The following is a 21,791-nucleotide window of genomic DNA, read 5'->3' on the forward strand; positions in this document are numbered from 1 at the left end:
AAATAAAATAATGAAATGTAAGAAACAGCATATCATATGATAAACAGTGAAAATTATAGAAAAAAAAACTGTGTATAAATTGATTCCTGTCTAATAAAAAAACTTTTTAGTCTCAATTGAAATATTGCATTTCATAGGATTCTTGTTTTGTGTACATCAACGTAATACTCTTTTGTTTTATGTAATATGTTCACTAGTCCACATAGCCATCAAAGTACAGATTACTTGCAAAATGAATTTAATTACAAATACATGCTTAAAATAAAATGCTCCGCAGGGCGCAGCTTGATACGACCGCAGAGGTCGAACCCTGAACAGTTGGGGCAAGTATGGACACAACATTCAAGCTTGATACAGCTCTGAATTTGGATTGTGATTAAATATTTGACACAGCATAGGTTTCTGACACAGAATGAATGTTATCTAAGAACTTAAAAATTTTAAATTGGACATTCACCTATTATGGTCCAATATCCAAAATCTAAATACATGGTTAGATTCAGCATATCAAAGAACCCCAAGAATTCAATTTTAGATGAAATCAAACAAAGTTTAATTTTGGACCCTTTTGACCTCAATGTGGACAAAGTTGATAACGGGGCCCAAAAATCAAAAATCTAAATACATGGTTAGATTCAGCATATCAAAGAACCCAATATATTCAATTTTTGTTGAAATCAAACAAAGTTTAATTTTGGACCCCGATTTGGACCAACTTGAAAACTGGGCCCATAAACAAAAATCTAAATACATGTTTAGATTCAGCATATCAAAGAACCCTAAAAATTCAATTTTTGTTAAAATCAAACTAAGTTTAATTTTGGACCCTTTGGACCTTAATGTAGACCAATTTGAAGACGGAACCAAAAATTAAGAATCTAAATACACGGTTAGATTCGGCATATCAAAGAACCCCAATAATTCAATTTTTGATGAAATCAAACAAAGTTAAATTTTGGACCCTTTGGACCTCAATGTGGACCAATTTAAAAACGGGGCCCAAAATCCAAAAACTTAATACACGGTTAGATTCAGCATATTAAAGAACCCCAAGAATTCAAGAATAAAACCCCATTGAAATTGATCAAGAAATAAGCAATTTATACGAAGTATCTTCTTTTGTACAATACTGTGCAATTGAATATTTCTTGCTATTGTGCAATACTGTACAATTGACAATTTCTTGCTATTGCGCAATATTGTGCTATTGGATATTTCTTGCTATTGCGCAATACTGTGCAATTGAAGATTTCTTGCTATTGCGCAATACTGTGCAATTGAAGATTTCTTGCTATTGTGCAATACTGTGCAATTGAAAATTTCTTGCTATTGCACAATACTTATTATATAATAATTTACACATCCTGTTTGGTGTGTATCTCCTACCATATCATTATTATTTGCTTTTAAATATTAATCAGAAATAACCAACTTAAAATGGAAAATTTTAAAAGAAAAAAAAAAGGAAAAAAAGAAGAAAAAAAAATCCCCCCCCCAAATTTTTTGAAGCCCCTTATGATTCATCACCCCCAGACTCAATCCCAGCCTTCCCTTTGTGGTATGGTACCTTGCAGTACAATTTCAGAGAGATCCATACACTTGAACACAAGTTATTGTCTGGAAACTAGAAAAATGCTTATTTTTGGCCCCTTTTTGGCCCCCAATTCCTAAACGTTTCGGGCAATTACCCCCAAACTCAATTCAAGCTTTCCCTTTGTGATATAGAACCTTGTAGTACAATTTCAGAAATATCCAAACACTTACACACAAGTTATTGTCATGAAACTAGAAAAATGCTTGTTTTTTGCCCCTTTTTTGGCCCCTAATTCCTAAAATTTTGAGGCAATTACCCCCAAAATCAATAACAGCCTTCCCTTTGTGATATGGAACCTTGTGGTACAATGTCAGAGAGATCCATACACTTACATACAAGTTATTGTCTGGAAGTTACAAAAATGCTTATTTTTGGCCCCTTTTTGGCCCCTAATTCCTTAACTGTTGGTACCATAACCCCCAAAATCAATCCCAACCTTCCTTTCGTGGTATTGAACCTTATGGTAAAATTTCATGGAGATCCATTCACTTAAACTAAAGTTAGAGTGCGAAAATCAATGTGTCTTCGGACGATGCCGGACGACGCCAACGTCATACCAATATACGACCAAAAATTTTTTAATTTTTGTGGTCGTATAAAAAGATGTTTCAGCAAAAAGTGACAAAATAGGAGGCATAAAAGTACATCATGTGATTAAGATTCTGTGAAATTTAATAAAATTCTGTCAGTGGTTCAGGAGCAGTTCATTGAACCATTACATTAATGAATATATTAATATTTTTTTTTTACTTTGGAAAAAACTATACTTACCACAATCATTTTGGCTATCAAATATTTACAGAATGGTAGTGCCTGAGGACAGGCAGCCAAGGAAAATCGTTTTCCAGACAAATCTACTGTCCGTCCAGCTAGCAATGTCAATAGCCTGGTCAGTTGGTCATTCAGATGATCACCACTCACTGGTGATATATTGTTGATAGGCGTGTTAATAGATTTCTGGATGTCAAATTTCATCTTCTTCAGCTGAAAAAAAGGGTTTACAAAGAGATATGCCTCACTAGCTGGGCAGCAAAGTAAAACAATACATAAATTTAATTAAGAAATTTTTGTGTGCATTTATTATTGCAATTTTTCAAGAATAGACAAGGGCAAAGTAAATGCTTTTATTGCTGTTCTCCTTCTCAAAGTCACACTTAGGCCGTCAACATGGAACAAAAACTCTCACCTCAGTGCAATTTCAAGATGGCCCAGCAATCACAATATACAAATACAACAATACATATCTATTGTTGATGACTTTATGTTGACCTTCAGATGTCTTTTGGTTAATTGTGGTGCTTGCTTGCTGTCTCATTGACATATATGCCACATCACCTTTTATTCGTAATCATTGCATTAAAATATTGTGTTGCTGTTGTACATCTAGTAAAGTTTATACTGTGTCAGTGTTTTCACTTAAATAGAATTTGTGTGCAATGTGTAATTTTTCAAAGTGAAATGTACATGCTTCCTACAAAATATATGTGCATTTGGAATTTTATAGATTTATCATTCCGAGTATATTAAAACTTTTGGTTTTTTTTTCAATTTGTAGGATAATATTCCAGTTTACAAATTGATAAAATCTGTACAAAATTGCTGTAAAGTCTTGTATCTAAAGCTGCAATTCATTTAATGACTTCATGGTCAGACTTAAATGACCATTTTATATCAAAACCTATCTTTTTGACATATTTGAATAGCATATTAAAAGTTACCTAAACATAGTAATGTAGAAAATTTAGGGAAAATAGGAAGTGCTGGTTCAAAGATTAGGAGAAAATTTTCAAAACTTCACAGACATTGAATATTAAAATGGTTAATTAGTACCTGTGGATAATGGTCAAAACTTCAAAGACATTGAATAGGAAAATGATTAATTAGTACCGGTGGATCATTGTCAAAACTTCACAGACATTGAATATTAAAATGATTAATTAGTACCTGTGGATAATGGTCAAAACTTCACAGACATTGAATATTAAAATGATTAATTAGTACCTGTGGATAATGGTCAAAACTTCAAAGACATTGAATATTAAAATGATTAATTAGTACCCGTGGATAATGGTCAAAAGTTCACAGACATTGAATATTAAAATGGTTAATTAGTACCTGTGGATAATGGTCAAAACTTCAAAGACATTGAATATTAAAATGATTAATTAGTACCCGTGGATAATGGTCAAAAGTTCACAGACATTGAATATTAAAATGGTTAATTAGTACCTGTGGATTATTGTCAAAACTTCACATACATTGAATATTAAAATGATTATTTAGTACATGTGGATTTTGGTAAAAACTTCACAGACATTGAATAGGAAAATGATTAATTAGTACCTGTGGATTATTGTCAAAACTTCACAGACATTAAATAGGAAAATGATTAATTAGTACCTGTGGATTATGGTCAAAACTTCACAGACATTGAATAGGAAAATGATTAATTAGTACCTGTGGATAATGGTCAAAACTTCACAGACATTGAATATTAAAATAGTTCATTAGTACCTGTGGATAATGGTCAAAACTTCACAGACATTCAATAGGAAAATGATTAATTAGTACCTGTGGATTATTGTCAAAACTTCACAGACATTGAATAGGAAAATGATTAATTAGTACCTGTGGATAATGGTCAAAACTTCACAGACATTGAATAGGAAAATGATTATTTAGTACCTGTGGATTATTGTCAAAACTTCACAGACATTGAATAGGAAAATGATTTAATTAGTTCCTGTGGATAATGGTCAAAACTTCAAAGACATTGAATAGGAAAATGATTAATTAGTACCTGTGGATAATTAGTCAAAAGTTCACAGACATTGAATAGGAAAATGATTAATTATTACGCGTGGATTATTGTCAAAACTTCACAGACATTGAATAGGAAAATTATTAATTAGTACCTGTGGATTATGGTCAAAACTTTACAGACATTAAATAGGAAAATGATTAATTAGTACCTGTGGATATTGGTCAAAACTTCAAAGACATTGAATAGGAAAATGATTAATTAGTACCTGTGGATAATTAGTCAAAAGTTCACAGACATTGAATAGGAAAATGATTAATTATTACCCGTGGATTATTGTCAAAACTTCACAGACATTGAATAGGAAAATTATTAATTAGTACCTGTGGATTATGGTCAAAACTTTACAGACATTAAATAGGAAAATGATTAATTAGTACCTGTGGATAATGGTAAAAACTTCACAGACATTAAATAGGAAAATGATTAATTAGTACCTGTGGATTATGGTCAAAACTTCACAGACATTGAATAGGAAAATGATTAATTAGTACCTGAAGATAATGGTCAAAACTTCACAGACATTGAATATTAAAATGATTAATTAGTACCTGTGGATAATGGTCAAAACTTCACTGACATTGAATAGGAAAATGAGTAATTAGTACCTGTGGATTATTGTCAAAACTTCACAGACATTGAATAGGAAAATGATTAATTAGTACCTGTGGATAATTAGTCAAAAGTTCACAGACATTAAATAGCAAAATGATTAATTAGTACCTGTGGATAATTAGTCAAAAGTTCACAGACATTGAATAGGAAAATGATTAATTAGTACCTGTGGATTATTGTCAAAACTTCACAGACATTGAATAGGAAAATGATTAATTAGTACCTGTGGATTATTGTCAAAACTTCACAGACATTGAATAGGAAAATGATTAATTAGTTCCTGTGGATAATGGTAAAAACTTCAAAGACATTGAATAGGAAAATGATTAATTAGTACCTGTGGATAATTAGTCAAAAGTTCACAGATATTGAATAGGAAAATGATTAATTAGTACCTGTGGATTATTGTCAAAACTTCACAGACATTGAATAGGAAAATGATTAATTAGTACCTGTGGATAATGGTCAAAACTTCACAGACATTGAATATGAAAATGATTAATTAGTACCTGTGGATTATTGTCAAAACTTCACAGACATTGAATAGGAAAATGATTAATTAGTACCTGTGGATTATTGTCAAAACTTCACAGACATTGAATAGGAAAATGATTAATTAGTACCTTTGGATTATGGTCAAAACTTCACAGACATTGAATAGGAAAATGATTAATTAGTACCTGTGGATTATTGTCAAAACTTCACGGACATTGAATATTAAAATAATTAATTAGTACCTGTGGATTATTGAACAAAGTTTTAGAGTCTTCATCGGCTTTCTTTATTAGCACCTGGAGATTGGTATACTGTGTAAAAGCATTCTGATCTACACATCTTAATACAGCCTCTGGAAAATCATGAAATATTCATATGTAAACTTTATCTCAATCAATTATATACCAGGTAAAATATCTCTTCATATTTGAAATTGAATCATTTTATTCACAATAATTAAAATTGAGTTATATTTTCAAAAATAAAGGTAATAATCCAGGATTTCAAGAATAACTATCAGAGTTGGATATGATTTAATAGCTATGAATTTTCAATTAACACATCAAAAAGAATGATTAATTCAATAATTAATCGGCATACAATTTCCAAAAAGTCATTCATCAAAAGTTTTACCGGAAATAATTCTAGATTTTGGTTAGTATGCATACAATAAGATGGAAAAACTTTGGAGAAATTATAATATGATTATAGTAGTATATGTAGGTAGAATATCTTAATATTTGACATATGGATAAGACTGGTCATATTATCATGATGTCCTACATTGCTACAGATATTATCACACTTTTATTATGATACTGAAAATTTCAACAGTTTTTGAAAGGTACAGTTGTAGGCATATTGTACTACAGAAATTGCAAACATTGGTCTATTGAAAATTTACCCTTAAAATTCATATCATCTTGACCAAGTCCTAAGGATATCTCCAAATAAATACAAACCTGCAGCAGATCTTGAGGATGATGATGGTGCTGGTGTGGAGGTAGCAAGAGGACTTGATGGTACTCCTGGTGTTGGAGGGACCTATAAATTATGTCATATAAGAGGTTTCCAATAAATCATTTAAATAAAAAAAAATATCAAAATAGCATATATACCAGTTTTATCTGAAAGACATTTTTTTATAAGTTCTCATTGGATACCTTAAACTTGTGAATCTGTGCACCATTACAGCAGCTTTTATGGATTTTGAATGGGTAACAGTCTAAATATCAGTGCATGCTATGCATGTCATACAAAAAGATATGTTTCAAATGTTTCTGAAATTTTTTTGATTTTTTTCCATGATTTGTTTTTGTAAAAAAGTTCTGGAAAAAATTAAAGCCCTCAAGTCTTGCATGATCAACAAATGTCATTTAAACAAAGATTATAACAATAACTTTTTGTTCTGAAGAGATATATAAACTCTGCAAATCATTAGCTTTGATAACAAATCTTGGATATAAAAGAAAAGTTAATTTAAAAGGGTTATTCACAAATTGGATCATTCCTATGATGGTTGATTAACCTTAGCCCCTTTATTGTAGACAAAATTCAAACCCAATCAAAAAATGTCATTTACTTGTTGACTGGTGAAACATCTAGCTTTGAGGGGCTGGACTAAATAGTTCCACATGTAACAAAATACAATAAGGATTCTTGTTCTGAATTGTATGGAAATCAATAACTCAGCATGAGCTGTTCCTGATCAAATCATAACTTAAACAATTGTTCATGCTGCATCCACTGCTGTCAACACATGAATTAAAAAAACTACATCATGTACTAGAGTATTTCATGGAAGGTGAGACAAAATTGGAGATTTGTGTACACCTACATCATGTCCTTAGAGTATTTCAGCAGATGACACAAAAGTAGAGATCTGTTTCAAGTTAATTATTATCAGACCTACCACTGTAACTTTAGCAGCAGCAGCAGCAGCAGCTTCAGCTCTTGCCTTGGCCTCTATTTCTGCTCTGGCTTTCTTTTCTGCTTCCTCTTTAGCTTGCTCTTCTTTAATTTTCTTTGTTAACTCATCTGCAAAAAAAACCATCAGTATAAATGTATGTTTGATTCATAAACCAAAAGCATCATAAATACAATGGTAATTCTTCATTTATATATATCTACTCTATCTTATTGTCATTTAAGGAATGACTGTAATATTTTTTCTGTCTATGAAGAAATAACATCAAAAATGTGGTGCACACTGAATAACCCACGTAGCGGGTTATTTAAAAGTGTGCACCACATTTTTTAGGTTATTTCGAATAGACAGAAAAAAATATTACAGTCATTCCTTATAATTTAATTTTAAAAAGGGGTAAATCATGATAAAAACGTTGATGACGTCACGGTCACATGACAAAATTATGTCTATGAGCTGATAGACAAAACACTTTCAGCCAATCAGAAGACGTGTTACATCCAAAATTAAATTATAATCTAATGAAGAAACTGACAATTGAACAATAAAACAAACTGAAATTTGACATATCAATGATTTATTATAACTAGGTATCTGAATGGACCTCACCAAAATCTTAACATAAGGTGTTTACAGCAACACTGAGGAGAATACCTAGGCCTTGCTGTGCAACATGAATACTCAATTCTCCTTTTACCATCTAAGGATTAAGAAATAGAAATGGTTGGAATAATAAGTTTTCAATCAGCATAAAATATATACATTAAATGGAGGAACAGTCAAACATAATAACAAAATATATGTGTATTATAATAATAATAATAATAATAATAAATTCTTTATTTAAAGAGGGTAAACACAGTTGGTTACAATTACTAATCTTCCCTGAGGCCCTCATATAGAATACATGTAAAAAATAATAATAAGAGAAAAAAAGCAAACATACAACATATTAACACAATAGTATAGTCATGATAGTTCACTGTACATGTACCATAATTAGAACATATAAAACAGTTACAGATTGCATGTAGTGAATAGATATTATATACAAATCAAAATCATACATTCTAAAAAAAAGAGTAATAGTTGCAATCATTTCAAGACTGAATATTGGGACTGTCTCAAGTATTGTTTTATAATTTGTTTAAAAGAAAAAGTGTTTTGCACTTTACGCATTTCATATGGTAGTCCGTTCCATAAATTGATCCAAAATAAGCAAAAGATTTTTTAAACAGTTCAGTTTTTGGCTTAGGAACTATCAAATTACCTTGAGTGACACCCCTTAAAGCATAATTGGTAGTTAGTCCATGACATGGAACATTTCAAGCTGTACGATGCTTAGTCAATCAAAGACATTGTTGGTTATGACAGTCATATCTAAATATAGATCTGTACAGGCATTACATTAGTATATCCATCACATGAATTAAATAATCATTCACAGCTCGTTTAGGTCACTTTTGGTTACAGAAAAGCTTGTAAAGCTTATGATGAACCCAATTGTATGTTAATTAAGACTTCAAATAAGCTAACAAATAAAACCTACCATATTCTTTTCTCATATATTCATATGCATTTAGACAAAGCTTGAGAATTTCTGTCATCTTAACAACTTCATTTGTATCAACATCTCTTGAAGCCATCTGTGTGACCTCTGTAAGTTTATTGCTGACTAAATTAAGTGCTTTTTTCAACGATTCGGGCAGTTTGTCTTTTGGGGTAAACTGTTCATACATAGTTTTCAGTCTCTCCATTATAGTAGCAATATCATTTCTTATAGTCTGGGCTATCTGGATTCTATCCTGTCTTTCTTTTTCTCTACAATGAAAACACTTAGTTATTAAGTTGAAAAATAATTTAAAATTTTCATATTTCAAAACTGATTTGGAATTTTAACAGTATAGCCTAAATTTCAGTATGATATCTAAAACTGTGGCATCTGTCTCAGCATCTTTTGCATGTTAAATATATATAAATGTTAATGGTAATAAAACAGTAAACATTTAGAGTACCAAAGTCACTTGTCCAGTAAGACAGAAGGTCACTAGAGGTAATTCAAATAGTAAATTTAATTTGGAGGAATAATAATGGTCACTAAAAATAGACTTTTATAAACAAGTGATCACTTAAGAGTACATCTATGTCTCTAAGCATTCCATTCAACTATTTAATGGAAATTAAAATATTAAAATGCATGAATTATTCATATTGTATACTAACTTTCTCTTTATTTCTTCTTTTAATTTTTCATGTTTCTTCTGTAACATCTATAACCATAAATTATAAATAGAATAAAATGCTCCGCAGGGCGCAGCTTGATACGACCGCAGAGGTCGAACCCTGAACAGTTGGGGCAAGTATGGACACAACATTCAAGCTTGATACAGCTTTGCATTTGGATTGTGATTAAATATTTGACACAGCATAGGTTTCTGACACAGAATGAATGTGGTCTAAGAACTTAAAAATTTTAAATTGGACATTCACCTATTATGGTCCAATATCCAAAATCTAAATACATGGTTAAATTCAGCATATCAAAGAACCCCAAGAATTCAATTTTTGATGAAATCAAACAAAGTTTAATTTTGGACCCTTTTTACCTCAATGTGGACAAAGTTGATAACGGGGCCCAAAAATCAAAAATCTAAGTACATGGTAAGATTCAGCATATCAATGAACCCCATATATTCAATTTTTGTTGAAATCAAACAAAGTTTAATTTTGGACCCCGATTTGGACCAACTTGAAAACTGGGCCCATAATCAAAAATCTAAATACATGTTTAGATTCAGCATATCAAAGAACCCTAAGAATTCAATTTTTGTTAAAATCAAACTAAGTTTAATTTTGGACCCTTTGGACCTTAATGTAGACCAATTTGAAAACGGAACCAAAAATTAAGAATCTAAATTCACGGTTAGATTCGGCATATCAAAGAACCCCAATAATTCAATTTTTGATGAAATCAAACAAAGTTTAATTTTGGACCCTTTTGACCTCAATGTGGACCAATTTATAAAGGGGCCCAAAATCCAAAAACTAAATACACGGTTAGATTCAGCATATTAAAGAACCCCAAGAATTCAAGAATAAAACCCCATTGAATTTGGTCAAGAAATAAGCAATTTATACGAAGTATCTTCTTTTGCACAATACTGTGCAATTAAATATTTCTTGCTATTGCGCAATACTGTACAATTGACAATTTCTTGCTATTGCGCAATATTGTGCTATTGGATATTTCTTGCTATTGTGCAATACTGTGCAATTGAAGATTTCTTGCTATTGCACAATACTGTGCAATTGAAGATTTCTTGCTATTGTGCAATACTGTGCAATTGAAAATTTCTTGCTATTGCACAATACTTATTATATAATAATTTACACATCCTGTTTGGTGTGTATCTCCTACCATATCATTATTATTTGCTTTTAAATATAAATCAGAAATAACCAACATAAATTGGAAAATTTTAAAAGAAAAAAAAAAGGAAAAAAAGAAAAAAAAAGGAAATAAAAAAAATCCCCCACCCAAATTTTTTGAACCCCCTTATGATTCATCACCCCCAAACTCAATCCCAGCCTTCCCTTTGTGGTATGGTACCTTGCAGTACAATTTCAGAGAGATCCATAAACTTGAACACAAGTTATTGTCTGGAAACTTGAAAAATGTGTTTTTTGGCCCCTTTTTGGCCCCAAATTCCTAAACGTTTAGGGCAATTACCCCCAAACTCAAACCCAGCTTTCCCTTTGTGATATGGAACCTTGTAGTACAATTTCAGAAAGATCCATACACTTACACACAAGTTATTGTCCTGAAACTAGAAAAATGCTTGTTTTTTGTCCTTTCTGGCCCCTAATTCCTAAAATATTGAGGCAATTACCCCCATCATCAATCCCAGCCTTCCCTTTGTGGTATGGTACCTTGCAGTACAATTTCAGAGAGATCCATACACTTGAACACAAGTTATTGTCTGGAAACTAGAAAAATGCTTATTTTTGGCCCCTTTTTGGCCCCCAATTCCTAAACGTTTCGGCAATTACGCCCAAACTTAATTCCAGCTTTCCCTTTGTGATATGGAACCTTGTAGTACAATTTCAGAAAGATCCATACACTAACACACAAGTTATTGTCATGAAACTAGAAAAATGCTTGTTTTTTGCCCCTTTTTTGGCCCCTAATTCCTAAAATTTTGAGGCAATTACCCCCAAAATCAATCCCAGCATTCCTTTTGTGATATGGAACCTTGTGGTACAATGTCACAGAGATCCATAACTAACACAAAAGTTATGTCTGGAAGTTACAAAAATGCTTATTTTTGGCCCCTTTTTGGCCCCTAATTCCTTTACTGTTGGTACCATAACCCCCAAAATCAATCCCAACCTTTCTTTTGTGGTATTGAACCTTGTGGCAAAATTTCATAGAGATCCATTCACTTAAACTAAAGTTAGAGTGCGAAAACCAATGTGTCTTCGGAATACGCCGGACGACGCCAGACGACGACGACGACGCCAACGTCATACCAATATACGACCACAAAATTTCTTTTGCGGACGTATAATAAAAACAAACATTTATTTCCTTTCATATAAATTAATTACTGCTAATAAAAAGATGTTTAAGTTTTGGCAAATATCACATCAAACTAACAATCTCAATAAAATTTGACTCAGAGATATGTCTGCCCTTTAATGCAGTAAAATCAAAAACAGTAATTGGATAAACTTTGGTGTTAGTGAAGGTAAATGTTTTCGGTACTTCTTAACATTACCAGATCATAAATCTTTACTTAAGACCCCATACCCCAGTTGCACTATCATATTTTCAGGTCCTGTGAACTACTTAATTTGTTAAAACCCTGAATTTGGTATATATTCTAAAGAATTTACATCATATTAAACATGTGTACTTAGTTTCAAGTTGATGTTACTATAACATCATGGTAAACTATTTTGAGCTACTTAAAACCAAATCTTTAACCAATCAGAGGAAGGACAGACTTGAGAACTGATGGACAAACAGACCAGAAAACAAAATGTCTTATTATACTATAGTAGGGCATAATCTAAGTGGAAAGGGTAAAGATTGCATTCATTTTGCATTGGGAACTTAAAATTAAAACTTGCATTACATTAAGCGTAAGAAGGCAATTATATGAATTGGATCAACTACAAATGTACAATTATGGGCAATTGAAAATAACTCCAACTTCAAATATCACTTTAACAATGACATCATTGATATATTTAAAATAGATACTAGATCCATGCACCATGCACAATCTATGTAATTTTCTTGGCAAGTATTGGTTATACACATACACGTCATTTTGTAACTTGAATATGTGAGTATATATTCATTGATATATTTCTTGAAATGTTTAGAATGTTGTGCTCAATGCACTATGTTTTATTTAACACAAAAGTAGTGATAAATAGATATAAGAAGATGTGGTATGAGTGCCAATGAGACAACTCTCCATCCAAGTCAAAATCTATAAAAGTAAACCATTATAGGTCACAGTACGGTCTTCAACACGGAGCCTTGGCTCACACCGAACAGTAAGCTATAAAGGGCCCCAAAAAATTACTAGTGTAAAACCATTCAAACGGGAAAACCAACGGTCTAATCTATATAAAAAACGAGAAACGAGAAACACTTATGAACCACATCAACAAACGACAACTACTGAACATCAGATTCCTGACTTAGGACAGGTGCAAACAAATGCAGCGGGTTTAAACGTTTTAATGGTACCAAACCTTCACCCTTTTTCCGAAACAATAGTGTAACATCACAACATAGAAAGACACACTATAAAATATCAACTGAAATAGCTTAACTCAATCAAAGGACATATTAACACCATTGAACATACACTGAATAAATAAATTTGACCTATGACACAATGTAAATACAAAATAAATAAACTAAGGGAAGAATAATAAAAGTAACATGTTATATCAGTAAGAAATGTAAAACAATTAAAGAAAAACAATATGCTCTAACAAAAATATCAGCCATTTGCAAAAACTTTAAACACAGGTAAATGAAAATAATTTTGTTGTTAGGTATACGTGTACAGTACCAATAGAGAAAGGAAATATTTTTACAAAATAAATAATTTTGATGTTCATAGTACGAAGTGAAAATTTATAGTTATACCAAACACTTATCAAAGCTGGTATATAGACCAGATATAACCCTGAATAACATTAAATAACAATAAACTGCTTCGCTGAGCGCAGCTGGATACGCCCGCAGAGGTCCAACCCTGAACAGTTGGGGCAAAAATGGACACAATATTCAAGCTTGATACAGGTCTGAATTTGGATTGTAATTAAATATTTGACATATTATAGGTTTCTGAATAAATGTAGTCAAAGAACTTGAAATTGGTTATATGAATTGAATTTATATTCAATTAAAGATTTCTTGTTGTTGTGCAATACACTGTGCCGTTGCGCAATACTTAGTAAATCTGTTGTCAGACTATAAACAAATAAAGTTCAATTAATTCTCAATGTCATATTAGAAATTTATGAAAATGTAAAGGGAGCTTACATCAATAGATATAAACAATTCACCAAAGTTTCATGAGAATTGCTGACAGCATTTTTGAGTTATTGTCCGAAAACTGGAAAATTCCCCCCTTTTTTAATGAATAAAACCCCATAACTCAGAAATGATAAATGAAAAATTTATAAAATTCTAAACGGAGCTTACATCAATAGATATATAAACAATTCACCAAAGTTTCATAAGAACTACTGAAAGCATTTTTGATTTTTTGTCCGAAAACTGAAAATCCCCCTTTTTTTAATGAATAAAACCCCATAACTCGGAAACGTAAAATCTAAAATTTATAAAAAACGACAGGGAGCTCATGTCAATAGATATAAAAAATTCACCACAATTTCTTGCAAGTTGGTGAAAGCATTCTTGAGCTATTGTCCGAAAACTGGAAAATCCCCCTTTTTTTAATGAATAAAACCCCATAACTCGGAAACGTAAAATCTATAATTTATAAAAATCGAAAGGGAGCTCACGTCAATAGATATAAACAATTCACCACAATTTCTTGCAAGTTGGTGAAAGCATTCTTGAGCTATTGTCCGAAAACTGGAAAATCCCCATTTTTTTAATGAATAAAACCCCATAACTCGGAAACATAAAATCTAAAATTTATAAAAAACGAAAGGGAGCTCACGTCAATAGATATAAACAATTCACCAAAGTTCTATGCAAATTGGTTAAATCGTTTTTGAGTTAATGTCCGACATGTTGACGACGGACGGACGGACGGACAGACGGATGGACGGACGGACAGACAGACGGACGGACGGACAGAGGTATACCATAATACGTCCCGTAAACGGGCGTATAAAAAAGCAATACAATTAGCATCAACAGGTCAAATAAACAAGAAAGTACGATTTGAGAGTAGTCGCAGTTACTGACAGCTAGTTAAAAGCCAAAACAATTAATAATAAAAAATCATGCATCAGAGACTAAAATCAACTAAAACACATCCCAGGGATTTAGTATTTTAACGTCATGGACAGTCAAAGAAGACATGACTAGTGCAATGCCAAAAATAAATGTATTGACAGACAGTAGGATAGTAAGGAGTTTAACCTCTTTATAGATCTAAACGAACGTGGGATAAAGTCTGGAAAATTCAGCCACATAAAACTAAAGACATTAGAATAAACTTACAACGAAGATATATGTATTTAGATTTAATATTATCAAGTTCCAAATATTAATGGTCTATTGTAAGTACCTAGGAACATGCCTAAAAATGTATAAATTTGAACAATGTAAAAATTATAAAATAGATAAAAGCAATGTCTTAAAACAACAGAAATCATTAAAGAATAAATATGGAATGTGTCCATGGGACACAGATGATGCCCCTGCTTGCATATCATATAAAGTTATTAAGGGACATAATTGAAGGCCAGTAAATGTGACGCTACCCAAATTTCTTATTAATCTGAGTTTTGTAGTAATAAGTATTGTGTATAAGTTTCATAACATTTGGCTGAGGCTAACTTAAGTTAGAGAATGGAAACGAAAAATTCAGCAATTCTTCCTTTTGTAAAGGGGCATAACTCTAGAACGGTTAAAGTGACACCACCAAAATTCAAACTTGATCTGTGTTGTGTGGTAATAAGCATTGTGTATAAGTTTCATAACATTTGGTTGAGGCAAACTAAAGTTAGAGAATGGAATCCAACTTTGGGACGTACATACGGATGGACAAGGGTAAAACTTAATGCCCCCTACGCTATTGTGGGGGCATAATAATTAATATAATCAGCAAAAGTATTAATCTGATCTCTGTTAAGCCACTCAATCAAATAAATCATCATACCTGAGCATGCTCTCTATGATCTTCTTTCAACTTCCTCTGTTTTTCCTGCAGTTCAATTGTTCTGAAACAAAGTTTAAATTATTACCAATGACATAAAAAACAAAAACAAGATTCAATTGTTGGTCTGGACCTTTGTGTTTTTGTTTTCAGACAGAGTAAAAATTCTAATCACAGATCTATGGCCTTTCCGTGTACTCTATAGTTATGTCATAAATCTATGGAGCAGACTTTGATACATTATTTCATTTAAACTATTGTATTACTTTGAAATACATAAAATAAATCATACAATTTGACGTCTTCAATTTTTGCCAAAGATACTGCAATCTTTTTATTTACATACAGGACTTCCATCCCAAGAAGAAGACCAATTTTTAAACTAAGTTAAAGAAGCAAAAGTAGAATTGGTCAATTTAGGTTTTTTAGGGTACAATTTTTTCCTGCTTTTAAATATACCATTATTGATTATTGATTATAACAAGGAACTTTATTTTTTCACTAAGTATACTGGTCTTGTCCCAGAGCATATAAGAAACATTAAAATATTTTAAATTCAGAAACTTCTGTGTTCATTTAATATTACAATTGCTGAACAATGGAAAAAGATACCAGATTAATTATTACGATTTCAGAAAATGCTGCATTCAAATTATGTTATCAAAATTTAAAATGCTCCAATTTATAGGACAATATAAATATACGGAATATATAATAATTTGAATTCCCAAGTTACAGATACATGTAAGGTTTGCATACTGTTGCATGAATTGTAATTCTAAGGTTTGCATACTGTTGCATGAATTGTAATTCTAAGGTTTGCATACTGTTGCATGAATTGTAATTCTAAGGTTTGCATACTGTTGCATGAATTGTAATTCTAAGGTTTGCATACTGTTGCATGAATTGTAATTCTAAGGTTTGCATACTGTTGCATGAATTGTAATTCTAAGGTTTGCATACTGTTGCATGAATTGTAATTCTGTTTCCTGCTGTTGTTCTTCAGCTTTGTTCTGTTGGTTTCTCTGTAATACTGACAACTTATTCTCAGCCTCATTCTGAAGTTTCTTGGTATGTTCTGTAAACCTTTGCTGTTTGTTGTATACCTTAATCTAATGAAAGAAAGTTATATTTGTACAGTTTAAAGTTCAAAAACAAACTCAAAGACGAATGCCAAACTTACTACTGCAGTTGGACATTAGCGCCATTCCATTCTTTGTTTAAAACCTTTAACCTGTGAGGAACTGTCAAGATGAATAACAACAATACCAGTAAGTTCCTTTTATAAATAAACTAAAATATCACGGCATTAAGGTAATAGGTACGTAAATGGATGATCTCGCGGAATTTTATGAAATTTTGCATACAACTAGAGCACAAGAGACTGCGCATGAAAATCCAAACAGTTATAAATATAACTTTTAAACTTTCTGAGATATACACTGTAGCAAATAAAATATTTAGAAAATAGTAGTACAAATGTATGGAATACACGTAAATATCGCTAAAAAGTTGAGCAATTTTTACTTATAATCTACTTTTCTCGAAATCATGTCCTACAAATTTTCTTTAGAAATGATATTTTATTGTTACTGAAATTTCAGTTTTATTGATATCAAATTTATAAGGGTCAATGAATTCGTTTTTTGAGTATGAATAGTTGAATCTTCTGTACATCATAGAAAAAACGCTGAAAAGGCAAAAATAATCATGACATCGTTGCTAGAAATATTATTTTTCAACGTTTTTATATACATGTATTACAAAGAGACGAAAATGATTTATACAGCAAAAAGAAGTCTGTGCCCCCCCCCCAAAAAATTTGATATCAATAAAACGGAAATATTAATGGCATTATTATATCAGTTTTAAATAAAATTCGTAGGACATGTTTTTGAGAAAAGGCAATTTAAAGTCAATTTTTTTTTTCAATATTTACGTGCGTCCTATACATTTGTACTTTTGAATATTTAATTTGCTATATATCTGAAAGTATAAAAGTTACTTACATGTATATAATTTTTCGATATTCATATGCAGTTCCACATGCTCAAATTTCTTGCAAAATTTTATAAAAATCAGTGAGATTGCCCATTTATGCACCTATTACCTTAATTTACATTTACATTCATCTCATTACTTTTCTTTTTGTCTCACATGCGACTACAGCAAATTCAATATTTTTTTTCATACTTTATTGATAACTCATTGTATGGTATGGGTTTTGTTTGTTGTTGAAGGCCCCACCTATGGTTGCTTACATCCATGTCATTTGGCCACTGGGGAATAGTTTGTCTCATTGCCAGTCATTGGCCATCATTCCACATCTTCTTATTTTTAAATTAGTTTTTTTTTGCAATTACCATTTAGATACAGTCATAGGATACAGTTTTTTAACACATCAGTAACTTTGTCAAACCGTCATAGGATTTTATGAAACTTGGACAGAGCTTTTTTTTATAATAGAGAGATAACATCCGAAGTAAAATTTAGATTTTTTTTTACTGTAGATATTGAACTGAATTTTGTTGAACAATTGAAATCATGGTTTTCATTACCTATAAAATTTACCAATGTTAGTACCAATACTGACCTTAATCTCCTTGTCAAGAGAGTTTTCATAATCCTTAACTGCTAGTATACTCTTTGTGTACTCTGGTGAAACTGGAATTATGTTCTTTTTATGTGGAGGGGAGACAATCTCAACTGGTAATGTAGGGGAGACAATCTCCACTGTCCTTGGTGATGAAGAGTCTGTTCTGATGGTTGATTGGACAACATTATCATATGATGATTCACTGGCATTACTAAACAATTATTACATATTAATAAATAATGAGAAAATCTTATCCAATTTTATATCAGATTTATTTTTTGTACAACTTTAAGTGATTTAAGAGAAGTAATATTTTTGCAATGTTAAAGTTTTTATTGACCTAAGTGATGTGCAATAGGTAAAGGTCAATATTGGTTCCTTGTCCTTAGCTCTATATCAATTATCAATAAAATGCTCCGCAGGGCGCAGCTTGATACGACCGCAGAGGTCGAACCCTGAACAGTTGGGGCAAGTATGGACACAACATCCAAGCTTGATACAGCTTTGCATTTGGATTGTGATTAAATATTTGACACAGCATAGGTTTCTGACACAGAATGAATGTGGTCTAAGAACTTAAAAATTTTAAATTGGACATTCACCTATTATGGTCCAATATCAAAAATCTAAATACATGGTTAGATTCAGCATATCAAAGAACCCCATATATTCAATTTTTGTTGAAATCAAACAAAGTTTAATTTTGGACCCCGATTTGGACCAACTTGAAAACTGGGCCCATAATCAAAAATCTAAATACATGTTTAGATTCAGCATATCAAAGAACCCTAAGAATTCAATTTTTGTTAAAAACAAACTAAGTTTAATTTTGGACCCTTTGGACCTTAATGTAGACCAATTTGAAAACAGAACCAAAAATTAAGAATCTAAATACACAGTTAGATTAGACATATCAAAGAACCCCAATAATTCAATTTTTGATGAAATCAAACAAAGTTTAATTTTGGACCCTTTTGACCTCAATGTGGACAAAGTTGATAACGGGGCCCAAAAATCAAAAATCTAAATACATGGTTAGATTCAGCATATCAAAGAACCCCATATATTCAATTTTTGTTGAAATCAAACAAAGTTTAATTTTGGACCCAGATTTGGACCAACTTGAAAAAATGGGCCCATAATCAAAAATCTAAATACATGTTTAGATTCAGCATATCAAAGAACCCTAAGAATTCAATTTTTGTTAAAATCAAACTAACTTTAATTTTTGACCCTTTGGACCTTAATGTAGACCAATTTGAAAACGGAACCAAAAATTAAGAATCTAAATACACGGTTAGATTCGGCATATCAAAGAACCCCAATAATTCAATTTTTGATGAAATCAAACAAAGTTTAATTTTGGACCCTTTGGACCTCAATGTGGACCAATTTAAAAACGGGGCCCAAAATCCAAAAACTAAATACAGGGTTAGATTCAGCATATTAAAGAACCCCAAGAATTCAAGAATAAAACCCCATTGAAATTGGTCAAGAAATAAGCAATTTATACGAAGTATCTTCTTTTGCACAATACTGTGCAATTAAATATTTCTTGCTATTGCGCAATACTGTACAATTGACAATTTCTTGCTATTGCGCAATATTGTGCTATTGGATATTTCTTGCTATTGCACAATACTTATTATATAATAATTTACACATCCTGTTTGGTGTGTATCTCCTACCATATCATTATTATTTTCTTTTAAATATAAATCAGAAATAACCAACTTAAAATGGAAAATTTTAAAAGAAAAAAAAAAGGAAAAAAAGAAAAAAAAAGGAAAAAAAAAAAAATCCCCCCCAAATTTTTGGAACCCCCTTATGATTCATCACCCCCAAACTCAATCCCAACCTTTACTTTGTGGTATGGTACCTTGCAGTACAATTTCAGAGAGATTCATACACTTGAACACAAGTTATTGTCTGGAAACTAGAAAAATGTGTTTTTTGGCCTCTTTTTGGCCCCAAATTCCTAAAATATTGAGGCAGTTACCCCCATCATCAATCCCAGCCTTCCCTTTGTGGTATGGTACCTTACAGTACAATTTCAGAGAGATCCATACACTTACACACAAGTTATTGTCCTGAAACTAGAAAAATGCTTGTTTTTTGCCCCTTTTTGGTCCCTAATTCCTAAAATATTGAGGCAATTACCCCCATCATCAATCCCAGCCTTCCCTTTGTGGTATGGTACCTTGCAGTACAATTTCAGAGAGATCCATACACTTGAACACAAGTTATTGTCTGGAAACTAGAAAAATGCTTATTTTTGGCCCCTTTTTGGCCCCCAATCCCTAAATGTTTCGGCAATTACCCCCAAACTCAATTCCAGCTTTCCCTTTATGATATGGAACCTTGTAGTACAATTTCAGAAAGATCCATACACTTACACACAAGTTATTGTCATAAAACTAGAAAAATGCTTGTATTTTGCCCCTTTTTTGGCCCCTAATTCCTAAAATTTTGAGGCTATTACCCCCAAAATCAATCCCAGCATTCCTTTTGTGATATGGAACCTTGTGGTACAATGTCAGAGAGATCCATACACTAACACACAAGTTATGTCTGGAAGTTACAAAAATGCTTATTTTTGGCCCCTAATTCCTTTACTGTTGGTACCATAACCCCCAAAATCAATCCCAACCTTCCTTTTGTGATCTAAATACATGGTTAGATTCAGCATATCAAAGAACCCCATATATTCAATTTTTGTTGAAATCAAACAAAGTTTAATTTTGGACCCCGATTTGGACCAACTTGAAAAAATGGGCCCATAATCAAAAATCTAAATACATGTTTAGATTCAGCATATCAAAGAACCCTAAGAATTCAATTTTTGTTAAAATCAAACTAACTTTAATTTTTGACCCTTTGGACCTTAATGTAGACCAATTTGAAAACGGAACCAAAAATTAAGAATCTAAATACACGGTTAGATTCGGCATATCAAAGAACCCCAATAATTCAATTTTTGATGAAATCAAACAAAGTTTAATTTTGGACCCTTTGGACCTCAATGTGGACCAATTTAAAAACGGGGCCCAAAATCCAAAAACTAAATACAGGGTTAGATTCAGCATATTAAAGAACCCCAAGAATTCAAGAATAAAACCCCATTGAAATTGGTCAAGAAATAAGCAATTTATACGAAGTATCTTCTTTTGCACAATACTGTGCAATTAAATATTTCTTGCTATTGCGCAATACTGTACAATTGACAATTTCTTGCTATTGCGCAATATTGTGCTATTGGATATTTCTTGCTATTGCACAATACTTATTATATAATAATTTACACATCCTGTTTGGTGTGTATCTCCTACCATATCATTATTATTTTCTTTTAAATATAA

At 31.6% G+C, this 21,791-nt stretch overlaps 1 protein-coding gene and 2 long non-coding RNA genes across 4 annotated transcripts in view; 1 reads left to right on the forward strand and 2 right to left on the reverse strand.

Moving 5' to 3' along the window:
- The window catches only part of LOC127710776 (mRNA export factor GLE1-like), a 40,475-nt gene that overhangs the window by 5,933 nt on the left and 12,751 nt on the right, over positions 1-21,791 (reverse strand). Inside the window, exons 3-11 of one of the 2 annotated variants that reach the window (XM_052216735.1) lie at positions 18,430-18,643; positions 16,800-16,948; positions 15,840-15,900; positions 9,676-9,722; positions 9,002-9,273; positions 7,438-7,562; positions 6,488-6,569; positions 5,768-5,877; positions 2,366-2,578 (exon numbers count right to left, since the gene is read on the reverse strand). In XM_052216735.1, coding sequence (XP_052072695.1) covers positions 2,366-2,578; positions 5,768-5,877; positions 6,488-6,569; positions 7,438-7,562; positions 9,002-9,273; positions 9,676-9,722; positions 15,840-15,900; positions 16,800-16,948; positions 18,430-18,643 — 1,273 coding nt within the window. Of the gene's footprint in view, positions 1-2,365; positions 2,579-5,767; positions 5,878-6,487; positions 6,570-7,437; positions 7,563-9,001; positions 9,274-9,675; positions 9,723-15,839; positions 15,901-16,765; positions 16,949-18,429; positions 18,644-21,791 lie in introns of those variants that run through there. The other variant, XM_052216736.1, reaches the window with a different exon arrangement.
- On the forward strand, positions 249-10,233 carry LOC127710789 (uncharacterized). Its single transcript, XR_007986332.1, has 2 exons — positions 249-398; positions 9,884-10,233. It is a non-coding gene; the product is annotated as an uncharacterized LOC127710789 (long non-coding RNA).
- Positions 3,998-5,648, reverse strand: LOC127710788 (uncharacterized). Its single transcript, XR_007986331.1, has 5 exons — positions 5,540-5,648; positions 5,426-5,482; positions 5,024-5,080; positions 4,166-4,222; positions 3,998-4,051 (listed from the first exon to the last, which is right to left on the reverse strand). It is a non-coding gene; the product is annotated as an uncharacterized LOC127710788 (long non-coding RNA).

The sequence above is a fragment of the Mytilus californianus genome, unplaced genomic scaffold (assembly GCF_021869535.1).
Source record: "Mytilus californianus isolate M0D057914Y unplaced genomic scaffold, xbMytCali1.0.p SCAF_8, whole genome shotgun sequence".
NCBI lineage: Eukaryota > Metazoa > Mollusca > Bivalvia > Mytilida > Mytilidae > Mytilus > Mytilus californianus.